At 37.4% G+C, this 25,021-nt stretch overlaps 1 protein-coding gene across 1 annotated transcript in view; it reads left to right on the top strand.

Moving 5' to 3' along the window:
* Positions 1–25,021, top strand: part of FREM2 (FRAS1 related extracellular matrix protein 2) — a 178,703-nt gene that overhangs the window by 99,616 nt on the left and 54,066 nt on the right. Inside the window, exon 7 of the mRNA XM_012643819.1 lies at positions 23,066–23,215. Coding sequence (XP_012499273.1) covers positions 23,066–23,215 — 150 coding nt within the window. The remainder of the gene's footprint in view (positions 1–23,065; positions 23,216–25,021) is intronic.

Genomic DNA, 25,021 nt, shown 5'->3' with positions numbered 1-25,021 from the left:
CCATTTATAGAAGGCTCGGAGAGGGAACCAGTCTAGGGAAAGAAAGATGGAAGAAGATGAGAAATTCGGTTTAAACTCATCCTAAAGCTAATACTAAGTTTGAGCTACTTGTGAGACATGCAGGGGAAACTGGTAATAGGCTGTTATAAATATGGAACTAACTAAGCTACAGTCTGAGATTTGGAAGTCACATATCTGATGGCGATAGTTGAAATAAGGTGGGTAGATGACACCTACAAGGAAGAGGAGAGAGGATGAACAGAGTAAATTGCTGTCCAGTAGAATTTAATCTATAGCTATAATATTAATAAATCAAGTATGTGAAGTAGCATAATGAAAGATTATTAGATTATACTTCTACTAAATATTAATGTATAGATTGTTTGGCTGGTAGTTGCAAATAGTAATTATCACTTGTTATATAACAAGAAAATTGTGGAAATGTTAAAGATTAAGTACATTATTGGAGTTGTCAAATAAAAAGTATACCTTTAAGCCTTTCAAACACACTGGTTTTAAATATTGCCTCTTTTAAAAATAAGGAAAAACTAAAATACTATAATGTGGTTTCATTCCATCATTTTGTAAATCCTTCCAGTTAAATTTAAACCACTTTCTGATAAAGAGTGGCTTCACATAATTTTTTTTTTTATTGTAATTGTTTCAGGAGAGAGATTGCAAAATTACAGCATTCATTCATTTTTAACCAACACATGAGTGGGAGAGGGCAGGAAAAAAGAGAGCATTGCGAATGTGAGTGAGTCATTCAGTAACTATGAGTAGAAGGGTCCAGAGAAGTGAGACTCCTCCAGGTTTCGCCTTTGGGAGAACCTGTGGCCCAGGGGTCCCAATGAGTAGTCTCTCTACTTAATTTTGGAGCTGGAGTTGGGGCCTACTACTGTTAATGGAGAACAGCTCCACAAGAGTGGGGAGGCACAGTTTAAAATAAAGGCAAATGTGAGCTTCCTCAATCTGGTTGTCCATATCTCTCCCCATATTTAGGAAGTTTCCAGCTATTACAGACACACCTCGGAGATGTGGGTTTGGTTCCAGACCACTGTGATAAAACAAATATCACAATAAATCAAGTCACACAAATTTCTCTGGTTTCCCAGTGCATATAAAAGTTATGTTCACAGTATATTATAGTCTGTTAAGTGTGCAATAGTATTATGTCTACAGAAACAATGTGCCTACTTTAAATAAAAAATACTTTTTTGTCAAAAAATGCTAATGATTATCTCAGCCTTCAGCAAGTCGTAATTTTCTTTCTTTTTGCTGGTGTAGGGTTTTGGCTCTATCCTGATGGCTGCTGATGGATCAGGGTGGTGGTTGCTGAAAGTTGGGATGGCTGTGACAATTTCTTAAAATAAGACTACAATGTAGTTTGCTATATCAAATGACTCTTCCTTTCATGAAAGATGCCTCTATAGTATGTGATGCTATTTGATAGAATTTTACCCATGCTAGAATTTCTTTTAAAATCAGCGTCAATCCTCTCAAACACTGCCACTGCTTTATCAACTAAGTTTATGTAATAATCTAAATCTTTTGTTGTCATTTCAACAATGTTCACAGCATCTTCACCAGGAGTAGATTCCATCTCAAGAAACCAATTTCTTTGCTCATCCATAAGAAGCAACTTCTCATCTTTTGAAGTTTTATCATGAGATTGCAGAATTCAGCCTCATCTTCAAGCTCCACCTCTAATTCTAGTTCTCTTGATATTTTCACCACATCTGCCATTACTTCCCTCCACTGATATCTTGAGCCACTCAAAGTCATCCATGAGGGTTAAAATCAGCTTTTTCCAAACTTCTGTTAATGTTGGTATTAACAGAGTGAAGAGACAACCTACAGGATGGGAGAAAATAATTTGCAAGCTATACATCTGACAAGGGGTTAATATCCAGAATATATAAAGAATTTATATAGATAGATGAACCTGGAGGATATTCTGTTAAGTGAAATAAGCCAGACCCAGAAAGGCAAATGTAGCATGATCTCACTCATATGTGAAATCCACAAAGAAAGAAAAAGTTGATATCACAGAGAGTAGAACTGTGATTTTCAGAGACTGGGGAGTAAAGAGGGGAGGAGATGGTGAGAAGAGATTAGTCAATGGGCTCATGTTACAATTAGATAGAAGAGAGAAGTTCTGGTGTTCTGTTGCACTGTAGGTTGACTACTGTTAACAATAAAATGCTGTATGTTACAAAATAGCTAGAAAAGAGACTTTTGAATGTCCTCACCAGGAAGAAATGATAAATGCATGATGTGCTGGATATGCTATCTACTCTGATTGGATCATTAAACAATATGGATATGTATTGGAACATCAAATTGTACCTCATAAATATATATGTAAGACTATGTGTCAATTAAGACATAAATTAATAAGACAAAAGAAAAGGCAAATGAGCCAGGGTTGGAGACTGCTAGATTGGGTTCGTTAGCAATAGGAGTACGTTTGACTCAACCTGCTATGGCCAGTACATCCAGAGGACTTTGCTGCTACGCTGCTGTAGATGCCCCTGGTCTTTCTGAAACTGCTAATACAATGCACAGCTCACCACGGGAAAGGCATTAAAGAGTCTTGTTCCACAGCACACATGCAAGCTTGGCAAGCAGCCAGTTGAATCTCTCTTGCTAGTTGCACGAAAACGTTTCACCACCGTTACCAGAAAAAGCAAAGGCTCCAGACTTCTTTATGAGAACAGCTAACCTTTGTGTATAATTTACACTGAAAAAATGACCTTTTTGCCCACGAGAAAGTGAGCACAGGGAACTGTGCCAGGATACAGAGCCAGGGATATAGAGACTATAGAGTATATATAGAATATAGAGTACATAGATTATATAGAGGGTATATACAGGATATAGAGCCAGTTCATCCAGAAAGGAGCCCTTAAATTCATGGAGTGTACATTTGAAGATGTGTAATCTGTTAGAGTGGTTTTAAGATATTAATGTTGTGATATTGGATGGATTCATGCTGTTCGCAGTATTAAATTAATCGAGGTCATTATTTTTCAGGGCTTCATAGATATCATGTATTTTACATAATCATAACTAACATGAGCACCTTCCTACATGTGCTAAAACTTTTACTTGAATTATTTCATTTAACACACACATACATGCACACACCTATGAGCAATTATGCCTTCGTTTCATCATCTGTCAGAGGTTATCAAGGTCAAACAGTTGGTAAGCATTTGGCCAGTCTGACCAAAGGGTCTATGGCATTGACCATTTATATGGCTCACTTCATATTATACTGGCAGTATGTATATTTAATATGCACAGTTACCTTCTGATTCTGCCCTGTAATACTCTGATGTTATCAGATATCCTCATAGAGAACTTTACAAGATAAGATAAGTTATATATATATATATATATATGTATATATATATATTCACATGCATACAACACCTTAATATTACACTAGAATAATTAAAATGCTACAAATATTAGGATAATTTGTAAATGGTTCATCTTTTGCCAGTTATTATTCCTCCAGGATCATGAGGAAAGCGTATTAGTGCAGTCTGGTACTTCAGTTAGATAAGGAACAGCATTGCTTTTTCCACATAATTTAGCAAACCACCCGGTGGAAGTGGTTGCCTTTCTGAAGTATTGGGTTTGGGCTCTCTTGTAAAGTCCTTATGGATAAATACTGTCTTATGTTGTTTTGTCTTTTTCATAGTAACACTATCTGCCTGACTCTAATCTCTTCCACGCAGGAGAGTGAATGCTGGCCATGGAAAACCATCTTGTAGATGTCAAAGGATAAATACTACTGATTTATTGTCACTGAAACCCTAAAAGCAGGTCACTAAACATTTATAGGAACCTCAAGATCTCAGTCACAGACAAACTCCATTTTTAGTGCTAAAAATCACATAAATCTGAGAAGCAACCTCTTAGATACCAGACTTCAGAATTTGTAAGCTTAAAACTATTAAAAGAAATATTGCAGTAAAAACTAATAAAAGACATAAAAGGTTGAAAAGAAAAGATCTCTTCATAAGTACTATCGTTAGCATCAGAAAGTCCTAATTATTTGTCAACAGCAGGAGTCTGGCATATCTTTTGGTGGAAATCATAAAAGAAAAAGAAAATGCTCCATAAGCCAAATGCTGCAACTTGGCTGAAAGCGGAGCACTTCAAAGTCTTGGCCTGCATGCCTCGGTGATGCAAAGAGACCAGAGTCTGAGAAGTGCTACGATAGGCTTACAGGGCTGTGATTGTTTGTTTAGTAATTCTGGACCATGTGCTATGCACCTGTGGTCAACTGTTTAAAACATGCACTTCACAAAATCCATCATGAAGATTTTATAACTTTATATATATATAAAATAATATATAATATATAATGGAGACAGCATCTCCATTTATGGTATCAGAAAGAAAAATCAAGAAAAGTTTGGAATATGTGTACTATTTTGCAACACTGGTGATATACCAGTGGTCACCATAGAGGTGAGATACATGTTAGTTTGCTTCCTTATAAAACCATAAGTAGCTCTCTAATTGGGAGTTCTTAGTGTCCCTAGGTTCCCTGTGTCCCTTCCTTTCTCTGTACAGACAGACGTTACCTTTCACAGGGAAAAGGTAGGTCTTACGTTTTCCCTGAGAAGCAAGTCTTCATCCTGTCTGACTGAATCAGATATTTGAATCACTTTTTCCCTCCTGTATTCCTAGTTTATAAATCTTATACAAACTTGTTTTGTAGTTGGCCTTAAATTTTCCTTAAAATTATGTAGAGAACCTTATTACTAACCTAGAGAGATACAGATTGCCCAGTAGAAGGGTAATGTCATTCGATAACACCTGTGACCTACATCATGCTACAATTAATCACAATAATAATCTATATGGGGACTATAAAATTTAGCTAAAACTAAAAATGCCTCCTTTCTTCAGGCCATTTGTAATAATTTGAAGCACTTAAAATTATGAATAAACCATTCCCTTCACACTGCTAGAGACATAAAGCATCGTCTTAACATTTCCATAAGAAACAGGTCTCTATTCTGTCTCTCGGAAACAGAACATTAGAAGTAACACACATGCGTGCATTTATTCGTGTAAAACACTTGCTGAACATCTCTTGTGTTTCTGATGGTGTGCTAGGGTACCAGGGACCCAGGATATGGCCTCATTTCATTTATTCCCTCCAAGGCTCTAAGGATAAAGTGGCGAATAAGATGCGCCCAATCTACAGAGAACTTCGACAAGGAAATAGATGAACAGATGCAACATGGCAAATGATAAGACCAGGCTCCACATGCAGTGGGAGCTTTCAAAAGGTCCCCCAGCTTGGCCTTGGGTTCCAGGAAGGCCTGGTCTCCTGCACACAAAGAATTGAGGAGACAGTCATCGGACTGGGCGGCTAGTAAATTGATCCGCATCATCACATGTGACAATTAGGCTGTGACAATCTCTCACTGTTTGGGATGCGCCAAGGTCACAGTAAACATCAGCAGTCCCTGAGTTTAAACACAGGCCTGGAAAAAGGAATAAAATGGTAGGTAGATCTTTACTAGCAGTGCCTTTTCTAAAAGTGAGAATATAGGCATTGAGAGAGAAAAACAGCTTTCTTTTTACACCTTAGAGGGCTGACATATATCTCAGCTTCAATTTCCCTGAGGATGTTTCACGAACAATGGGTTTCCCAGTCTCAGGAAACACACCACAAAGCTAAAGCTCTGTGGTCAAAATGCCAACAAGGAACTCATTCTTTTTTTTTGGTTTTTTTTTAAAAGAATCACACTTACTCAAAGGGGTCATTTTCAGGAGCACACTCACTGCCAGGGAAAGCTTTAAAAAGCCAAAGCCACGGAGTCCTCCACTGTCCCAAGGCTGCAAGATGATCCTATAAATACAAGTTACAATTAGAAACGGTCTAGGTGTTGGCTTTGTATTTTGCGGGTCTAGTGTGCATGGTCTACATCTTGGTAAACTGGTGAAATACTGTCTACACCGCACAGGAGGATTGAAAGAGATGCAGAGTTTTAAACTCACTTTCCTGGGGGACCACCATCCCCCCAACGACTCTAGCATGCATGTGTTCACTGACGTGGGTCTGGAATACATATTTGAAGTTCTTTAACATGTCAGTACATATAAATATTAATATGTACGGGATCTAGTTCAATATGCTGGGAGGACAAATCAACTATGAGCAGGAGGAGATGTTTGTTTAATTCTCTGAGGAAAGCTTCATTACCTTGTTCAAAACATTACATTCCTTGACATTTCTGTGAAGAAGGAAACTCCATCAAACTCTTGTGTTATAATTATGGAAGACCCGATAATTTTGTTATGTATGAAGACTTTCTTTTCTTCTTCTTCTTTTTAAACAGTAAAAGAAAAATGATATGGGTACACAAGTTACTGGGGCTTAGGGCCTTAAATTGTGAAAGGAGTCAAAGCAAATCAGAAAAAAAAAACACACACACACACACACACACAACTAAATACAGGTGGTCCTTGATCTAGCCTGGTTTTTCTCCTGTGTTAGTGAATGCTTCTAATCTTAGTGAATGCTTCTACTGATATTAGACCCCCAACTCCAAATCCTGGATTCTACCTCCTTTGTATCTCTGAATATTTATATTCTTACTATTTTCCCACATCTGAACTGCCACCACCTGACCCAAGCTGGCTTCCTATCTTGCCTAGATTCCTGCACTTGCTGTCTAACTAGTCTCTCTGCTTCCAGTTTGCCCAAATCCCACCCTCTTCCCAGCCCATCCACCGGGCAGATCCCTAAATACATATTTCATCACATCCCTCCCTTTCTCAATGCTGAACACACTTCTCACCTGATAACTTCTAGGACAAGGTTCCAACCACAAGGTTCTGCATGGCCTGGCCACTGCCTCCTGCTTTCCTTGTTCTGCCTGTCCCCTCACCCGAAGCAGCACACCGTCCCTTGCCTAACTCTGCAGTCTCCAAACGTGTGAGGCTGTCCGCTCATACCCTTTTCTACCTCTTTGCTGCTGCTTCTGCTTGGGAAGCCCTCCCTGTCCACCCCCACGCCCTTCACCTGGCTAACTCCTATCAGTGCCTCCAAATCCAGCTGCTGGTAACAATAATAGCTCATGCTGACTGGGCACTTTCGAATGCAGGTAATGTGCTACCCATTTTATGGTTGTCTTCTTATTTCTCCTTTAAAACAAAACACAATCAAGGAACAGGAAAGAAACGAGAGACACCAGAGAAGAACCAGGGGACAATGGTATCACAGAAGGAAAGGGATGAAGGTGCTAGAGGGAAGGTGTGGCCCACAGTATTAAGTTCTGTAAAGATAAAGACAAAGATTTGCAATATGCAGTTGGATTTTACAAAGAGAAGGGCACTGGTCAAGTTGGAGAGAGTCTTTCTAGAATGTTTTTGAGGATAAAGCCATGTTTCAGCGAGTTTCAAAGTTAATGAGAGCTGGGAATATAAAGACGATGGATAGTCTTTTGAGTTATTCAAGTGAAAGGAAGAAAGGAGAAACTTTAAGATCAAATATTAATAATAGTGGCTTTGTAATGGTGGACAAAGGAGTGACAGTATTGAGGCAAAGATTTTTTTTTATAATTTTATATAGTGAAAAAAGAGTGAGAAGAGAGATACAATTTTGTAACAAGCACAAAGTGGTAAAATTGGGTTGCATAATCTGAGCAATTAGAACCACTTCATGCAAGGGGAGGCAGGAGACGCCTACGAAGTCATATTGCCTGCAATCTAATGGTGGCTCTGTCTTATAAGCTGTATGTCCTTGAGACAGCTACTTAACCCTTCTCTGCCCCAATTTTCTCATAATAACACCTACCTCATAGGGTTGTTATAAAGAATAAGTTAATATATGTAAAGCACTTAAAACACCAGTAAGGCTAGCTGCCATCGTTATTATTGCCAAGACAACTGTGCAATGGTGTGTGTGTTTTCTCTTTTAATTATTGGACCAGGAGCTCTTCAAACAAGGCTGTGTCTCTATCAGTATTCCCAGCATGGGACACAGTGCCTGACCCATAATAGGTGTCCCATAAATAGGTAATAAATAGATGCATCAATTCATAGAGGCAGGCAGGCCGGCCGGGGCTACCTTTCTTAATATTCTTGCTATTACATATTGTTTTTATAATACAAACAACTTCAGACAAAAAGAATAAAGCTTTATTTATTTAAAAAAACACATTTAGTATGTTTATAAAATGTCAAACATCTAAGAACAAAATACGCGCTTTGTAGCTTGCTTGAATTTTCCTGCGTCCTTCTCTGAAAGGCAATGGTTAGTTTCCCATGTAAAGGCTGCAGTGAGACATTGTCATTGCTCTAGAAAGCTCTGCCTGCCGTGGTTTATATTCAGCTGTTAGAGGAGGAATGCTGAACAGCGTCTTAGTGACATTGCATGTATCCGAACACTAGTGTCCGTAATTGGTGGTTAAGTTTCCCCGCGTAAGCCATTTATTTAGCCGTCCAGTCCCGTTACCCAGCCTCCTCTTCCAGCTGCCTTTCACTCCCGCAGCTCACAAAGCTGTGCGTGACCACCCCTCTCGGCCGGACTCAGGGCTGCTCCTTTTAGCCTGGGAGGTGATATGGCTTTATTTATTTTATTTTTTTAAAAAATATTAGACTGTTTTTCATTTCTCCATAAATGAAAACACAAGTTTAAGTGATTAAACAAGGTGTTCTCTTAAGAGTCATGCATGTTACTGAGTAAATTTTATCTGATATAAGAAGTTCTATGAAAATCATAATGCCTACGCTTTTATCATCTTAGTTCATGGTTGCTCCTTCTTCACAAACCGATTATGAGACAAGAATGGTTTTCCATAACTCCTATTTATGAGACAAGAATGGTTTTCTAACTCCTGTTTATGAGACAAGAATAGTTTTCTAACTCCTGTTTTTCCTTGAGAGGAAGCACCGATTTCCCTTCCAGTAAAGAATGCAGAAAATAATCATGAATGGATCGCATGAATGTTGAAAGAGAGAAATCGCTGCCAACTAGTATCACATCAAGAAGAAAAACACAAACCTCTGAGAAGGGCAAGAAGAATGTGCAGGGACGCAAAAGCTTAGGGATCTGACTTCTCGTAGGCCCAGGTGGATATTGCCAAGGAGGTTGACTTCTCCAATGTCAGGCATTTCATAAGTGACTGAGAGAGGACTAGCACCCGTGGCCTGTAGGACAGTGATTTGTTTTCCCCAAACTAGGAAGCACACAGAGTAACTAACCAAGGAAGAAGGATTCCCACAATAAAGGAGCACATTCCTTTCAGCCTGAAATGGAGTAGCTTTAGCTGTTTATTCTGGAATCTCTTCCTTGGCCCCTTGCAGGCATGTTTCAAGTGTCAAGTGTTAAGCAGTCTGTGGCCAAGATTATTTATTTTTCAAGTGTCAGCCACATGCCTTTATTCCTGAGACCTCACACAGATTGTTTTAACATCATATTGTAGTCTTACTGCCTTCAGCTGTTGGGATTCCCAAATATATCACCCTCATGTCAAAATCTCTGCTGATTTCAAAATCTTACTTATAAAATTTAGTCAGCAGGAATAAAAATGCATATATATAACCTCTGATTGGTGATTTTTGAAACAGTGACAATTTTAAAGTTATGGAAAGTTTAAGCATAAATTAATATCTCATTTTCTTTTCTTCTTCCAATGATGGTGTCACCTTATTTTTTTAATTAAGAAATTTATCTTCACAATTTAGGAGTACCGATCTATACAACATATTCTAATTTTCTCATACATAATATATCATGTTCCTCCCTTTTCCCTCAAGCAGATTCTCATTACACATCTTTAAAGAAAATATTCTAAAAATCTAAACATCTAAGAATGTTTGTGTCCAGATACGTAACCATTTTCAAGGTACTTCTTAAAAAAAAAAAATACAGATCTTGCAGTATTTAGTATCTTATGTTTGAATCCTGCTTCTACTACATAGTAGCTGTGTGACCTTGAGCAAGTTATTTAACCTCTCTGAGTCTCAACTTAAGTTTGTTTGTAAACAGCACATAAAAATAGTCATCTTATAAGATGGTCATGGGCAGCACTGAAGACAATATAACGAAGACGCTAGAGATTCTGATGTGGCTTGCAGAGGCAGACACTCAGTAAATGTAGCTGTTATATTATATTATTAATATCACATTAACTATGATGTTAATTGGTGTGTCTTCACATACAAGATGAGCTTTACAGCCAAAATGATTACTTTTGATTGGAAACTTTGGAATAAGTTATCGGTCTTAGCTTATGCCTCTGTATGTTTTTGATGTCCTCCCATACACCAACCTCCATGCTTCTCATCAGAGTTTATAGATGAACAATACATGATTCCTGCCTTTGGGGAGCTCAAAGATGGATGTGTGTTTAGGTCACTGGAACATAGCATAAAAAGTGCAAGGTAAGGAGTATGAGAAGACAGGACGTGCTTTACAGCTGTCAACGGAAAGTAGGTTATATGTAAGAATGGGAAGACACAAACTTTTCAGGACCTTGACACTCTTAGATAATGATTTTTTCAAAAGTGCAGTAACTACTCAGTTCCCTAGAGAACATAATTATTCACAAGTAGCAAGTCGATAAAAATGCCAGAACCTGTTAAGAATAAAAAATGTTTTAAAGATCTTGGGCAAGGAGAGACTTTCTGCTCTATAATATTTTTTTCTTAAGTCTAGTATTTTGAGATTATGTTTAAAGGAGATAGATTATGCAGTTTAATCTTTGTTTAATAATTATATTTTTTATTACAAAATTATTGCACAAGTATTAAACAGAAGTGCACCAACTAAATGGCAATGGTCTAGTCATCTCCACCACCAGAACCACACCTCTCCCTTGAGGTCTCTCCATACGTACAGTTACATGTGCACTTTTTGTTTTCATTTTGATTAGACATAATTATTGGTAGAGTGGCAACATATTCTAAAGGCAGACTGACGTCGATTTCACAATTGGCTATTGATCTTGAACTCTGGATATCAGTTTCCTCATCTGTAACATAGAAATGATCATAGTACCTACCTCAAAGTGTTCTTAAGAAGAGTAAGTGGGCTGGGCGCGGTGGCTCACGCCTGTAATCCTAGCACTCTGGGAGGCCGAAGTGGGTGGATTGCTCAAGGTCAGGAGTTTGAGACCAGCCTGAGCAAGAGCGAGACCCCGTCTCTACCAAAAATAGAAAGAAATTATTTGGACAACTAAAAATCTATATAGAATAAAAAAAAATTAGCTGGGCATGGTGGCGCATGTCTGTAGTCCCAGCTACTCGGGAGGCTGAGGCAGTAGGATTGCTCGAGCCCAGGAGTTTGAGGTTGCTGTGAGCTAGGCTGACACCACGGCACTCTACTCCAGCAACAGAGTGAGACTCTGTCTCAAAAAAAAAAAAAAAGAAGAGTAAGTGGATAGATATAGAGAGAGACGGAAATATATATAAAGTGTTTACAACAGTTAGGGCACACTGAAAGTACTCAATAAATGTTGGTTATTATTACATGATCATATGTATATCATGATACATTATTTCATATAGGAATATATTATGAAAAGCTTTTCATGTCAATACATATAAACCTGGCTCATTCATTTAACGGCTACATCATACTCCACATTGTGGCTATAACATATTTAACAATCCCCTACTGATGGGCATTTAGGTTGTTTTCAGATCTTTTTTTCTAATTACACACATGTAGTAAGTATCCTTTTTCACACATGCAAGACATCGTTTATTTGCCTAGTCTCTATCATTCCATTCAGTTTCAGATGAATCAAAATGTGTAATACAATTAGAAGTATCTGCATTATGGAATGACAATAATGATTAACACTTACCGAGAGCCCGTGACATGCCAAGCACTGCTCTAAGCATTTTACATAAATTCTCTCATTCAGTCCCTACGACAAATCCACAAGGCAGGTCCTGTCATTACCCTAATTTTACAGATGAAGAGTGAGACACAGACATGTTAGGTAACTTACCCAAGGCCATATTGCTAGAAAGTGGTTCAGTGAGTGTTCCATCAAACCCAGGCAATCTTACAAAGCAAAGTTATTTAATTGTGAAAAGAGATCTGTAGTGGAATTCACTGTGACATAGCCTATAATTTCTGGCTGTCAATAGTAAAAATTTTTAACAGATGCATATTATATCCCTTAGTTAGACATCATCTGATTATATGGGCCTTATCCAGAAATGAGGCCCATTCCAACTTATGATGGCAAAATAACCCTTTCTAAGCTTCCTCTTAACAGGACTTTGAAAGTAGATATATCAGATTTTTTTATTAACTTACGGGTAACTCAACCATTTATTATTATTCCTCATTTTTTATTTTACCAAAAGGCAAATATTTATTATTAACACGAGGGGAAAATATGAGCACTATGGTACATAAAACAACATCTGGGAGTCTGCTATGTCATTTTTAGTCTAGTGCACTATGTAATATAGTATAGGAATGGAGGGATTAGTGAAATGTATTCATTGTTCCTTTTCTTTTTAGTTTCAATTTCAATGTGTTAATTTCATTTATTGAGTATAAAGTTCATTCCTCTATAATTTTTTTTATTTGATTAAACAAATTTGTCAGTGGTGAATGGAAACTGAAAGATAGAAATGGAATACGCAGGTTTGGAAAGAAATTTATTTTACCCACATCAAATAATTCGGCTAATTTCCATGAGTGATTCACTGTCAAAAGTTATTTCTCTGCAATTATTGTCTTTGTTTCTGTCTTTTAAAATAGATATTATGTTGACTAAATACATCTTCTTACTAGTCTTCCCAAATAATCGTACTCATAACTTTAAGTTAATTACATACATTATCTCTGTGAAAATCTAGAGGATGGTCTCATCTATATTAACTACAAAGAATAACTGGGAATTTTAATCTGGCCTAAAAAAGGGACCTGCAGGTATGAATAAAACATATTGATATATAGATATTTTTACCCAGATAATTTTAAAGAAATATGTCATACAAGAGTGCTGGGAAAGACAGGAAATGAAGGTCAGGAGAATGACTGTGTCAGAGAAATCAGTTGGCAATGACACAGTGATGAATGACCATATGAAAGTCCTTCTCAATTAAAAAGCTGCCCAGGTGACCAAGCTGGACATCACCCAATCATCCACCTTATTATCATCCTCCATGTGTGACAGATCCCACAGCTTTGTCACTCTATTTCCGAAGCTCTTCTAGAATCCAAATTCTCGACCTTCCCATCCCCACTGCCCTAGCTCAAGACTTCACTATCTGCTCCCCTGGATTGCACTTTTCTCTTAGGGGTCCCCAGCTTCTGGTCTAACCCTGCTTCAATCAGTCCACCAGGCTGCTAGAATTCTTTTTTTGCATACCAATTTCTGATCTTGTCGCTTCTAGCATAAAAATGAGCAATGACTCCTCTTTTCTGTAGCTCTTAGCATGGCATCCAAAAACTTGCACAGCCTGGCTCTCACCTTAACTTCCTCCCTGGCCTTTTGCCCTTTCCCAAGTTCCCTATACTCCAGCCACACCATTTCCCAACCTAGGTGTGTTCACTCCTTTAACACTCAACCCTGTATTTTTGGTCCTTCACCTGAGATGCTCTTCCCCTTTGCTGCTGCCAAACCCTGTGCAGTCTGCGAAATCCAACTCACATTTTTTGTTTTCTGAGTGGCTACCCTGTGCCAGCCCTCCACCTTGGGAGCTTCTGCACTGCAGCACCTGTCACCTGGTGCAATCGCTGTGTGCCCTGCACCCTCCCAGACTAGCTGCAGGAGGACAGCAACTGATTCTCAGACTCCAATATGCATACATTCACCTGAGACAGTATAAAATCTTCGACTCCTAGAAACTTCCATTTTGCTGATTTGAGATGGGGTCCTGGAAATCTGCATTTTAAAACTCCTCAGGAACTTGCAATACAGACCTATGACCATCTTTAGGAAACCTTACCATAAAGAATCATGTTTAAGAAATCATAAATTGCATCCCATTGAGTTGCGAAATCAATTAGTAGGTCATGTCTAGTTTTTCCTTCCCCTCCCTCATGTATGGGGTATGGTAACATATAGGATAGGAAAAATGTATAAAGTTTTTAAAAACACTCTCCTAGAAGGCAGGGAACTCAATCATATTTGTTGAATAAAGAATACTCACGAAAATTTTGGATGCCACTGGATGTTGGGAAATTTTGGTGACTGTGATATTTAAATTTTATTTTAAACTTATGTTGACCCTGGAAAAGGCAAGAGCAGAGTGTTTAGAGTGAAAACTAGATTGACAGTTTAATCTCTGATAACATTATCTCTTTGGAGAAAGGCTCACTATGTATTTTCAACTGAAATCTTGGGAAGGTTCAGGTCTTAAATTATCGGTATTCTAGATATGTACTGACTTTTCTTTATTCTCACTGAGAAAATTATAGCTGGCAAGAAAAAGAAATGTCAAAACATGCCTTTAAAATGATATATAATTTCAAACTTTCCCTTTTTATATACATTTGCACTTTAATTTTTCAACAAGAACTTTGAAAATGCTTTTTAAAGACTAGATATAAGGTCATTCTTAAGAAAATATGTTTATAAATTTAAAGTATTTCTTGAAAGGAAAGTGGGGAAAGGCCTAGTCAAAATCATCTAAAACTAATTTTTCAAAAAAGATGTCACTGTTAATAACAGGAGGCAGTTTACTGGGGTTTTTTTTCTTTGTTTTTCCTATTTGCAAAAGTAATAGATGCTACTTGAAAAATAAAGTTAAATGTATAATAAATGAAAGTATGTAAGAACAGTACAGCAAAGGAGGTGAAATTTATTTATAATTCCATCCCTAGGAGTAACTACTTAGCAGCTTGACATAGTCTTACTTATTTTTCCATGCATCAATAGTATATACGTACAATTTAATAAAATGGAATTATTTTATGCATACCATTCTAAAACTACCGTGTTTAAAAAAATTAATTACAGGAAAGTGCAAAAGTAATACAGCATAATATATGCTCTGTGTAAAATTAACGAAGTTCCTGTTTTTCATAGTTGCTTCAGATCTTCTAAAGGTATCAAACACTACACATAAAATGTTGTTAGTCTCTACGTGTAGCTTTCAGCTGACATAGTCACCAAGAGCAGCAACATCTATAAAATGGTTATGTATCTATTTCAACTAGCTTTTTTAAAAAATCAGCATTGTATTTTGAAGATCTAGTAATTTTGATGCCTTTAGATGAGTTTTCATTATCTATTGCCCTACTGATGGACATTGGATTTTCCCCTAGTTTTGTAAGTATCCATAATGTTTCATTAAACATACTTGCAAATGTTTTTGTATATACATATATATATATATATATATATATATGCAGAACTTCTATAGGGTGTATACCTAAAGGTAAAATAGCTGGGTTGTGTTGGATATACAACTTCACTTTTACCAGATGTTGCAAAATCTCTCCAAAGTAATTGAATCAATTTACATTCACACCAGCAGATTCTGAAAATGTCTGTTTTCCCTAAATTATTGCACTATTTAGGTCTTTCCAATCTTATGAGTATTAAATAGAATCTCATTGGTGTTTTAATTTTCATTTCCCTGAGTACTAATCAACTTATTTACATCTAACAATACAAGTTTCTCTTCTCAGACTTGCACAGTTATATAATTTTCCTATTTTCCCATTTGCTGTTAGACTTTTTGTTATTACTTTATGGAAGTTTTTATTTGAATACTAATCTTTTGTTTGGGGTAGGAACATACATACATACATTAGACAAAGCTTATGTTGTAATTTCTTAATAGTTTTACTAAATCATTCTGCCTCCTTTATCAATTTCTAAAAGTTGTGCCATAAAATTACTCACTATAGTTGTAGATTAATTAATGCTTTATGTCTATTTTGGCTTTATGTATTTCAATACCAATTTAAGATTATCATACAATTTTGGTAGACTGTCTTTTTGTATTATGTAGAATCCCTCTTTATTAATGCTTTTGCTTTAAATTATATTTAGGCATTTAATACTGCTGCATCACTTACTTTTGTTTCTCTCGATCTAATATATGCTTTTTATATTTTCCACATTTTTCTGTAGTTTTAATTTACAGCTCTTTCATAAATGGCATGTAGCTTTGTTTTTTAATCCAACCTAGTGAACTGTTTCAAATAGGAAAACTTAATTCATTTAAATTTATTCTAATTATGGATACCTTTGGGCTTTTTATTTGGTTTAATGCATATGGACTTTTTCTTTTTTTTTTTTTCTTTCTCCTTCCCAGCTTATTATGTTGTGAAAGTTATTCTTTGTTATTTTTATTCTCTGCTGATTTCTGTCCTTTTGATGGCAACCCTTGTAATTTTAACAAAGATACTTAACTGTCCATCTAAGAAAGTTTGCCCTCTTGAATAAGACAAGTTAAAATAGTTTAGCTACTCACTGAACTTCTGCATTTACAACCTTACTATTGTCTCAATGTTTAGTTTCAGCATTAAATTGAAAAATGTCAATTATAATTGTTATTTGTGCTTTTAGTTGGTGGTTACTTGGGTTTGCTGGCATATTTCAATATCAGTAGATTTCTTTGCTCAACAGAGTTTCTTGCATTCACAGTCCTTTGAATTTACTTTGGTTGTACTTTTAATAGTTTTTCAGTGTGCCTCTGTAGGTGGATGAGACCTCTTCATCTTTGATGCCTGAAAAATCTATGTTTTGCCCATACTCTTGAATTGTGTTTTAGTTTTGTTTCCTACGACTCCCTCAAGCATTGAATCACTGCCTGTCTCCAGACTTAGAGACCTGCAGAACCACACACTCTGGCTCCACTCACCACTAGGATGGACTGTTTCATTTGCACTCCACAGAAATGTGTATCTTGTTTTGAGCATAGTCCTCTCTTTCCTTATCAAGTATATTAATGATAAAGGGAAACATCTTCAAAGATATCAAAAGAAATGACAGATTACCTTTAATTTTTAATCTGTCGTTGCTGCTGATGAAGGCAAGTGGAAAAGGCAAGATACAGAATCACAGAGCCATCTTTAGCATCAATATCCCAATTAGTTTTTTTTTTTTTTTTTTCTTTTACCTGGGGGGAAAAATGTATATATCTGTTTCATAGCCTGGTAGTCCATTTTATGAAAGAACTATAATTTAACCAATTCCCTCATGATTGGATTATGGGCTTGTTTCCAATTGCACCCTAAAGCAAATGAACGAAGTACAATAAACATTCTTTTGCATGTGTCTGTATACACTTACATTAGCATTTATATGTGATAAATCCCCATATATTGAATTGCTGGGTAAACGTCTTGCCGTTTAGAATCTTATGAAAACCTTTTATATTTATATAGACTCCTTTCTTGCCTTAGTAGCCATTGAGGGCTCAGACTTTATCTAGAGATGAATCCTTGCTCCATCATTTGCCTGATATACAGTACAACTTTAGGCAAATCTTTTAATCTCCCTAATCCTTGATTTCCTTATCTGTGAAAACAGGATTAATATAGTACATACCTCAGGGGATGCTTGTAAGGATGAAATAAAATATTGAATTTAAAATGACTAATGTGATATCTAACAATTAAGTTACCATTGCCAAAGACACTGAAATGAGTTAAAACAACATGCAGATTGCTGAGTCCAAGTTGGCTGCCTGTCAAGGTTTTTAGAAACACTAGTGCTGCACTTGTGTGGAGGCAAAGGGCAGGTGCAAATCTCTGTATCTTCTGCTCAGTTTTGCTGTGAACCTACAACTGCTCAAAAATATAAAACCTATTAACAAACAGATAAACACTGGTGCCTGCAGTCACCTGTTGGAGATTCTGATTCCATTAACTGGAGATGATGCCCCAGGACCTGGATTTTTAAGTCTCCTGGGGTAATTCTAATGCACATTGAACTTGGAAGCCACTGGAGGCAAAGTATTTAAAAAGAAAAGGGGAGAAAATCCCCTTCTCTTTGAGTTCCCTTTCCCTGGTGGACTTCTTCCAGACCCAAAGGGCAGCCTTATGAGCCATTTTATTGCAAAGACAGCCACTTGCTCCTCTATGTGGGGCTTGTTAACTGCCACTGCCCGATGCAGTGTTCTCTTCTAACTCACCTGCCATGAAGACAGACATTTGCTGTAGCAAATAAATAATTCTGCTTTGCTTGATGTTAATTCATTCTAGAAATACTGACTGAGCATCTATTGCATTGATTAAGCTAAGTGTTGGGGAAACATCAGTGAATGGAGGAAGCTTGATTCCTCCCCTGGGAGAGCTCAGAGACAGTGGGACACACACTTGCAGTGTCAGGACAAGGTGAGTGAGGGCTCTGATGGGGAAGGCAGGGCGTTTTCCACAGAAATGAGTTCTCAACAGAAGCCTGAAAGATGAGCAGGGCAGCAGTTATCCAAATGGGAAGGAGGGAGGAGGGTTCCAAGCAGCGGCAGTGGCATAGCGAAGGCTGGGAGTGGCACATAAAAAATATTCAAGATACTAGATGGTGATGTAGAAAAGGGGCTAACATGAGGTTGAAAAGGAAACAAAGACCAGATGTTTCAGTGTCTTATAAACCATGTTAAGGAGTTTGTGAACAATCCCTAAAAGCAGTGAGAAACAATGAATAGTTTTAGGCAAAGGGATTCATTACCATGATGAGATTGGTTTTCGGGGAGTGGAGGTGACCCTCTTGACCCTGTTCTGGAGAAGTTTGCCTTGAGGTGCCCATGGGAAGTAGATTGAGTAGGCAGTGAGTTTTCAAGGTCCAGAGCTCAGAAGAGAGATCTGAGGTGGAAACAGTTTGAGGAGGTTGCTTTGTATTATTCTCAACACTTAACCAAAAGACAGCATTTTTATGCTTTACTTCATTCAGTTTTAAGCAAACATGTTAGTTAAAAGCCTCCTTGACTGACAGTCCACGCACACACGAGTAAATAAGGTCTGGCTCCAGATAGTAATTACTGCTGGCACCTCTGCCTTTCATCTCCTGAGACACAGTGTAATTGTAAACATGCATCTAGACACCGCCCCCCCCCCAAAAAAGTTCACTTTTTCCCTCTGGGAAAAAAACTTAAATTATTTTCCCTTTGTCTTCATTGCAGGTGTGTGTGCTGTTAGCTTGCCAAGCCTCCTCTTCTCTTGCATTTGCAGGAAACAAGTGTGATCGTATCTGTGCTGTATGTAGTGAAAGTCTCCCCAAGGTTGAGAAGCACATGGATGTTTAATGAGCTATAATACACTCATTGGTGGTCAATGCCTTGATCTGTGCTCTTTATTGAAAAGCGTAAGACCACATAGGATAGAGAGTAGAGTTTGCATTCTCTTAAGAATTTCATACTCTTGGGCACAGTGCCTCACACCTGTAATCCTAGCACTCTGGGAGGCCGAGGTGGGAGGATCACTTGAGGTCAGGAGTTTGAGGCCAGCCTGAGCAAGAGCGGGACCCCGTCTCTACTAAAAAATAGAAAAAAAAAATTAGCTGGGCCACTAAAAAATAGGAAAAAACAGCTGGGTGTGATGGTACGTGCCTGTAGCCCCAGCTACTCGGGAGGCTAAGGCAGGAGGATCGGTTGAGCCCAGGAGTTTGAAGTTGCTGTGAGCTAGGCTGATGCCTCTGCACTCTAGCCCCGGCAACAGAGAGAGACTCTGTGTCAAAAAAAACAAGAAGAATTTCACACTCTTTCAGTAGGCTAATTCAAAACCTCCCTTGCACTGCCCCCAGACAATTTGGATATGACTTATCTTTCCTCTGCAGAGGGAATAAACATGCATTCTGGAGTGTCATCTGCGGGTGGTGGAGTGATGAGGAATGACTCCTTTATGGTATCAAGTGTGTGTTGGCTGCAAGATGTGGGGCTTTATGTGATCATCCTCTCATTCCAGGCAATGGTATCAGCCGCCGACTGTTTTCTCCATTAAGTTTGTGAACCTAAACATAGCACAAGGCACAGTGCGTATTGAAGACCTGAATTACAGAATTAAATAGGCTTTTCCTAATTTACTTTAAGGTTTAATGTGGTATTTCCATAACTAATCTACAAAGATCTTTGATTTATTTAGTTTTTTTTAAAAAAAAGCTCTTGGGCCATAAAAAAGTTTACCCAAGTGAGATGATTTAAAAAATTTTACTCATAGATAATAATAATTTGCAAGGGCAAGCAATTATTCTGGATTTTTCATTGGTATGCTTCAACTCTTGACAGCCTTCATCCATTTATTCTTTTATTCCTTCTACTTACTTAGCACCCGTTAAAATGTTCCAGGAACATCTTGCCGTTTTTCTTAAGTGACATCCATAACTCAACTCACTGCTTGAAGGATCTTTAACTCATTCATATTACATAAGGTTTTGTCCCAATGGTGATGATTATAAATAATATTCAAATTTTAGAGATTTTGAAAAGATATTGAGAAATTGAAATGAAAATAATCACTTTTCAGTTCTCATTCATCTACACTGAAAAGATGTAAAGGCGCTGATGTCTAGCCACTTGTTTTTATTCATGGCTCAGGAAAGTAGGTAGTCAACAAGGTTTTTATTTCTTATGGAAACTATTGAATTGTGTTTTAATCTCATAATAATCGCTTCAAACTTTAACTGCAATGATTGAAATTGTTGGACCGGTTTTTTAGTCATCCTGGGTGGAGCACAGAGAAGGAGAGAAATCGTTTAAATAACTTAAATCTACTGATAATCAAAAGCTTTCTTTTAGGAAAGCAGTTAATTAACATTTCTAACTCCTTCTATTAGCTGCTATATCAAAATTGAAGGATTTGGTGTGAAAACTCTATTTCCATTCCTTCTCCTTTCTGCTGGAGGTAACAATGTACGATACAATAGGCAATATGGTGATATTGTTTGCATAATTCATGTAACTCTTATTATTTATGGCATTGTCACATGTGCCACACTGTCCCAATCTGTCTCTCTCTCTAACACACACATACACATATAAAGCACATTTGTGTGTACATATGTGGTCACTATTATCATTAATCTTCATTCTGAATGACAACTGGGATATAAGTTTTCAGAGTACCACATACATAGGACTCCCATTTTTTTCTTATAAAGGCTACACATTAAGCTATAAAGTAAAACACTTGTTCTATAGTTGACAGAATAAGTCTGAAAACACACTTGCAAAACACAATTTTGTCCCCGATGTGTAGCTCATTTGGTGTTTAACAGTTGGACTTACTGATGTGGTTTTATTCTGTTCCATTTTTATTGCTCCTCTGTGAGGAGCAGGGAGACGGCAAGGTGGGAGGTGTCAATATTAGATAGGAGGCCCTGCCTCACTGCACTTCCCAGCTCCCTCCCGTAACTCAGAAGCCTAATTTGGGTGATGATATGCTTTGCCAGGAATGTGAGGAGACTTGGAGAGATCATTTGTCGGATGCAGATGATCAAGCCTCCATGATTATAAAAGCCTTTTAAAAGACAGACAGATGTGCCTGGTTTGGCCATCTGGTCAGAATAAACATTTTCTGGGTTCTCTGTCTTCACCTTTGCTCCCTGCTTAGGAGTGAGAAATGTCAGGAATGCACTGGCTGGTGGTTGAGGCTGCTTTGACAGAGGTCAGCAAGATAACGCCTTCGTTCGTACATGCACACTCACATGCCCTGGCACCGTCCAAGCTGGAAGGACGGGAAGGAGGTGAACTGTGCTGTAGGCAGATTTATCACCTCCGAACCAAAATATGCAAACAAAATTTCCAAGGTTGGTTTCATATTATTCAAGAACCCAGGGGAGCTATATGCTTTTTTAATAATGGCTACCATATGAAGAAATGAAGATTTTGGTTTATTTGGGGCAGGAAAATAAAGAATTTGTACTCAGCTTGAGCAGTGCACAAAATGGATCTCCTTTGGCTTTCCAAATGGCTTGTGAGCTACTGTTGTAGGGTTTTGTTTGATTTTGTGTGTTCGGGAATTCAACTGGATGCTCCAAAATATGACATCATCTCTTTAACAGCTTTGTGTTTTAAGGAATAGTAATGGGAGTTGCATGTCCTTTCAGATTTAGTCCTTCTGAATCTTGTAAGACCAGAGACAAAAGACTACAATGTTTCAAGTCCAAGGGCTGTTTACCTGTGTGTGTGCACTCAATTAATTTATCTTTGTTAATGATTGTTTATAAAATAAGCTCAATGGGTAAACAGTATTTTTGTAATTTTCTATGAGCCTATATATATTTCAAAATATGTAAGTTCTTTTTTTTTAAGTAAGCTTACAAATTATCTCTCAGTTTTCTTTGTTTATCAGCTGACTACTACACCTCAGACCTCTGGCAGCTATAGCATAAGGTAAATTGTTGGTCACAGGTAGGCTCAAATAGGAAACAATGATTATATCAGTTCAAATTCATCATCAATACTGGAGAAAAATACTATGTCTTCGAAGCATGTGCCATAGTTTAGTCATCTACATTGCATCCTTTTCATACATGTTTAGGATAAATGTTAACCTCTTTGTATGAGATTGTTCAGTGAAACATCAGCTGTTATATCTCATCCCCAAAACTCTAGAAGTAACCTGCAGCCAGGCCCTGATCTCCCTAAAGTCTTCAGGACTGGTAATTACACATATTTAGTCTAGTTACTCCAATAGGTTCTAACTCTAATGTTTATAACAGACCCAAATACACTGGATTCAACCCAAATCTAATGGATTGGAAGATGGCATCATGCAAATAGCTGCACTGCTGTTTCAGAGTGGAAACTTGGTAGAAAATGATAAAATGAGTGACTGGGCCAAACGTAAAAAATTTCAGTCTTATGTGTTTTGTTTCATTTGGTTCTATTATATGTTTTTAGCTAAGCCTCCAGAGGTACATTTAGAAGCCATTTATAATCCCAGACATGGGGAGCAAACTAACGCTTGTGCCTCAAGATGAGAATATTCCATTAGGCACTTTACTATATGTATTATTTGTTTTTAAGCAGTAATATTTTAACTTGAAAACTATATAAATCTAAAGATTATAGAGATGTTATCTCACTAAAGATATATGATGATAATAGAGTTGAATGTGAAGAAATAAAAATGACAGAAATGGTTCTGTTCTGTTCTTAACAGAACCCATCTTCTACTTTGGCGACGTGGTGTACTCCGTGGATGAGAGCGCCGGCCACGTGGAAGTGCGGGTGTGGAGAAGTGGCACTGACCTGTCCAGGTCTTCCAGTGTCACAGTGAGATCTCGGAAAACAGATCCTCCCTCTGCAGATGGTGAGTGGTTTCCTACATCAGCTCCTTGATTGTCCTGCAGTTTTCAACTACCATGATGTAAATATCTTTAAAGCTGAAATACTTCGTTTCTATTACCACGGTTTGGCTGAATGTATTTTTTTTCTGAAATCATATTTAATACTATATAGGAGGTAAATCTAGGCCTTTTTTACTACAGTAAAGGTAGTAAGAAGGTACAGTTGAGGGCCATGAATCAGAGGTCAGATTACAAATTGAGACTCAAAGACTGAATTCTAATGCCTATGTTTTCATGAATTAGCTTTCTTCTCTTGGCAAATCTAACATTGCGGAGAGTTATGACATTATAGGCTGACCACCCTCACAGGAATCTAATGACATTTAAGTATCATGCGGGTGTGCGTCTTCAGTTGACTCCCTCCTCCTTTTAACCATGTGTCCCAATAAATTCTTTGGATCCAAAACGCTTTTCCCACACTTTATTATACAACTGTCCCAGCTAGCACATACCTCCTTTTCTTTTGGGATCTGTATCTCCAAAGAGATGATCATGAAGTTTAGAGCAAGCATAGGATTCAAAATTTCTTTTTTTTTCCCTCTAAATGACCAGTGATTCAAACTCTGTCTTTCTCACGTACTCACACACGTGAACACACATGTATGTCATACACACATCACACCTTCATCACAGAAAGCAATCAGGATCACACCATGTTAAAAGTCACACTTAGGTTTTAGCTTTTTCAATGTAGTAAAAGCAACATAGTGCTTTGCATGTAGTAGGTTCCCAGTAAACATGTGGTTAGCCACATTAGTTATTTTTAGGAGACAAATTCAAATCAGAGATAGGGGGAGGGAGAGAGAAATGAGAACAAAGGGGAAGAAGCAGAGGAAAAGGAAAACTTACACAAAGAGCCCCAAAAAGATACAGATATTTTAAAAAAGGAATTAAAGACAGATGAACGCGAACATGGTTGCACATTCAGAGGTAAAGCAGATACAAAATGACAGAAGCGCAAAAGAAATGAAAACAAAGAAAAAAGCCATAATACTGAACTATCCTCCTCTACTCTCAGTCTTTATGGAGTGATTAAAGAGGAAAGGACAGTTTTATTCTTAAGTACTTTAGATGTAAATGGAAGTATCGACATTAGATATGTACCCATTGGTCTGAAAAGTATTAAATCAAGGATCAAATACGTCTCCAAGAACAGAAGCTTGCTCTCATCGCCTGTGGCAAGGGCGAGTGGGTGGATGGGACGGAGCTTATAACTGACATGTACCAACAGGCAACCTCACACCTAAATGGGATGTTCTGCAGTGGCTCCAGCAAAGAAATATAGATACTTAAATAATGTTAACAAAATTTTAAATGTATATATTTCATATGTAATTTATGATGATCATATACATTTGATTTATATGCTGATTTTTACAAGCTTTATTAGAGGATTTCAAAGTAAAGATAGAGGAACTGTCACATAGAAAGCTAAACTAATTAATCCAAAGTCCAGCCGTTAGATATAAAGTTCATAACCTGTTGTTCTTTGATCTACCACATCAATAACCATGTAGATACTAATCTTTTGCATTTCAGTAAATATACTTGTTTATAGGGTTATGCTTGTCTCTGTTTTTTAAAAAAAGAATTATATTGCTTTCCACAGAGGTTGCACTAGTTTGCAGTCCCACCAACAGTGCATGAGTGTTCCTATCTCTCCACATCCACGCCAACATTTATTGTTTGGGGACTTTTTGATAAAGGCCAGTCTCACTGGAGAAAAGTGATATCTCATTGTGGTTTTAATTTGCATTTCCCTGATGATT

This window comes from Propithecus coquereli, unplaced genomic scaffold (genome assembly GCF_000956105.1).
Source record: "Propithecus coquereli isolate 6110/MARCELLA unplaced genomic scaffold, Pcoq_1.0 Scaffold201, whole genome shotgun sequence".
NCBI classification, from domain to species: domain Eukaryota; kingdom Metazoa; phylum Chordata; class Mammalia; order Primates; family Indriidae; genus Propithecus; species Propithecus coquereli.
The sequence above is the reverse complement of the archived record's forward strand: the minus strand, read 5'-3'. Positions and strand labels throughout refer to the sequence as shown.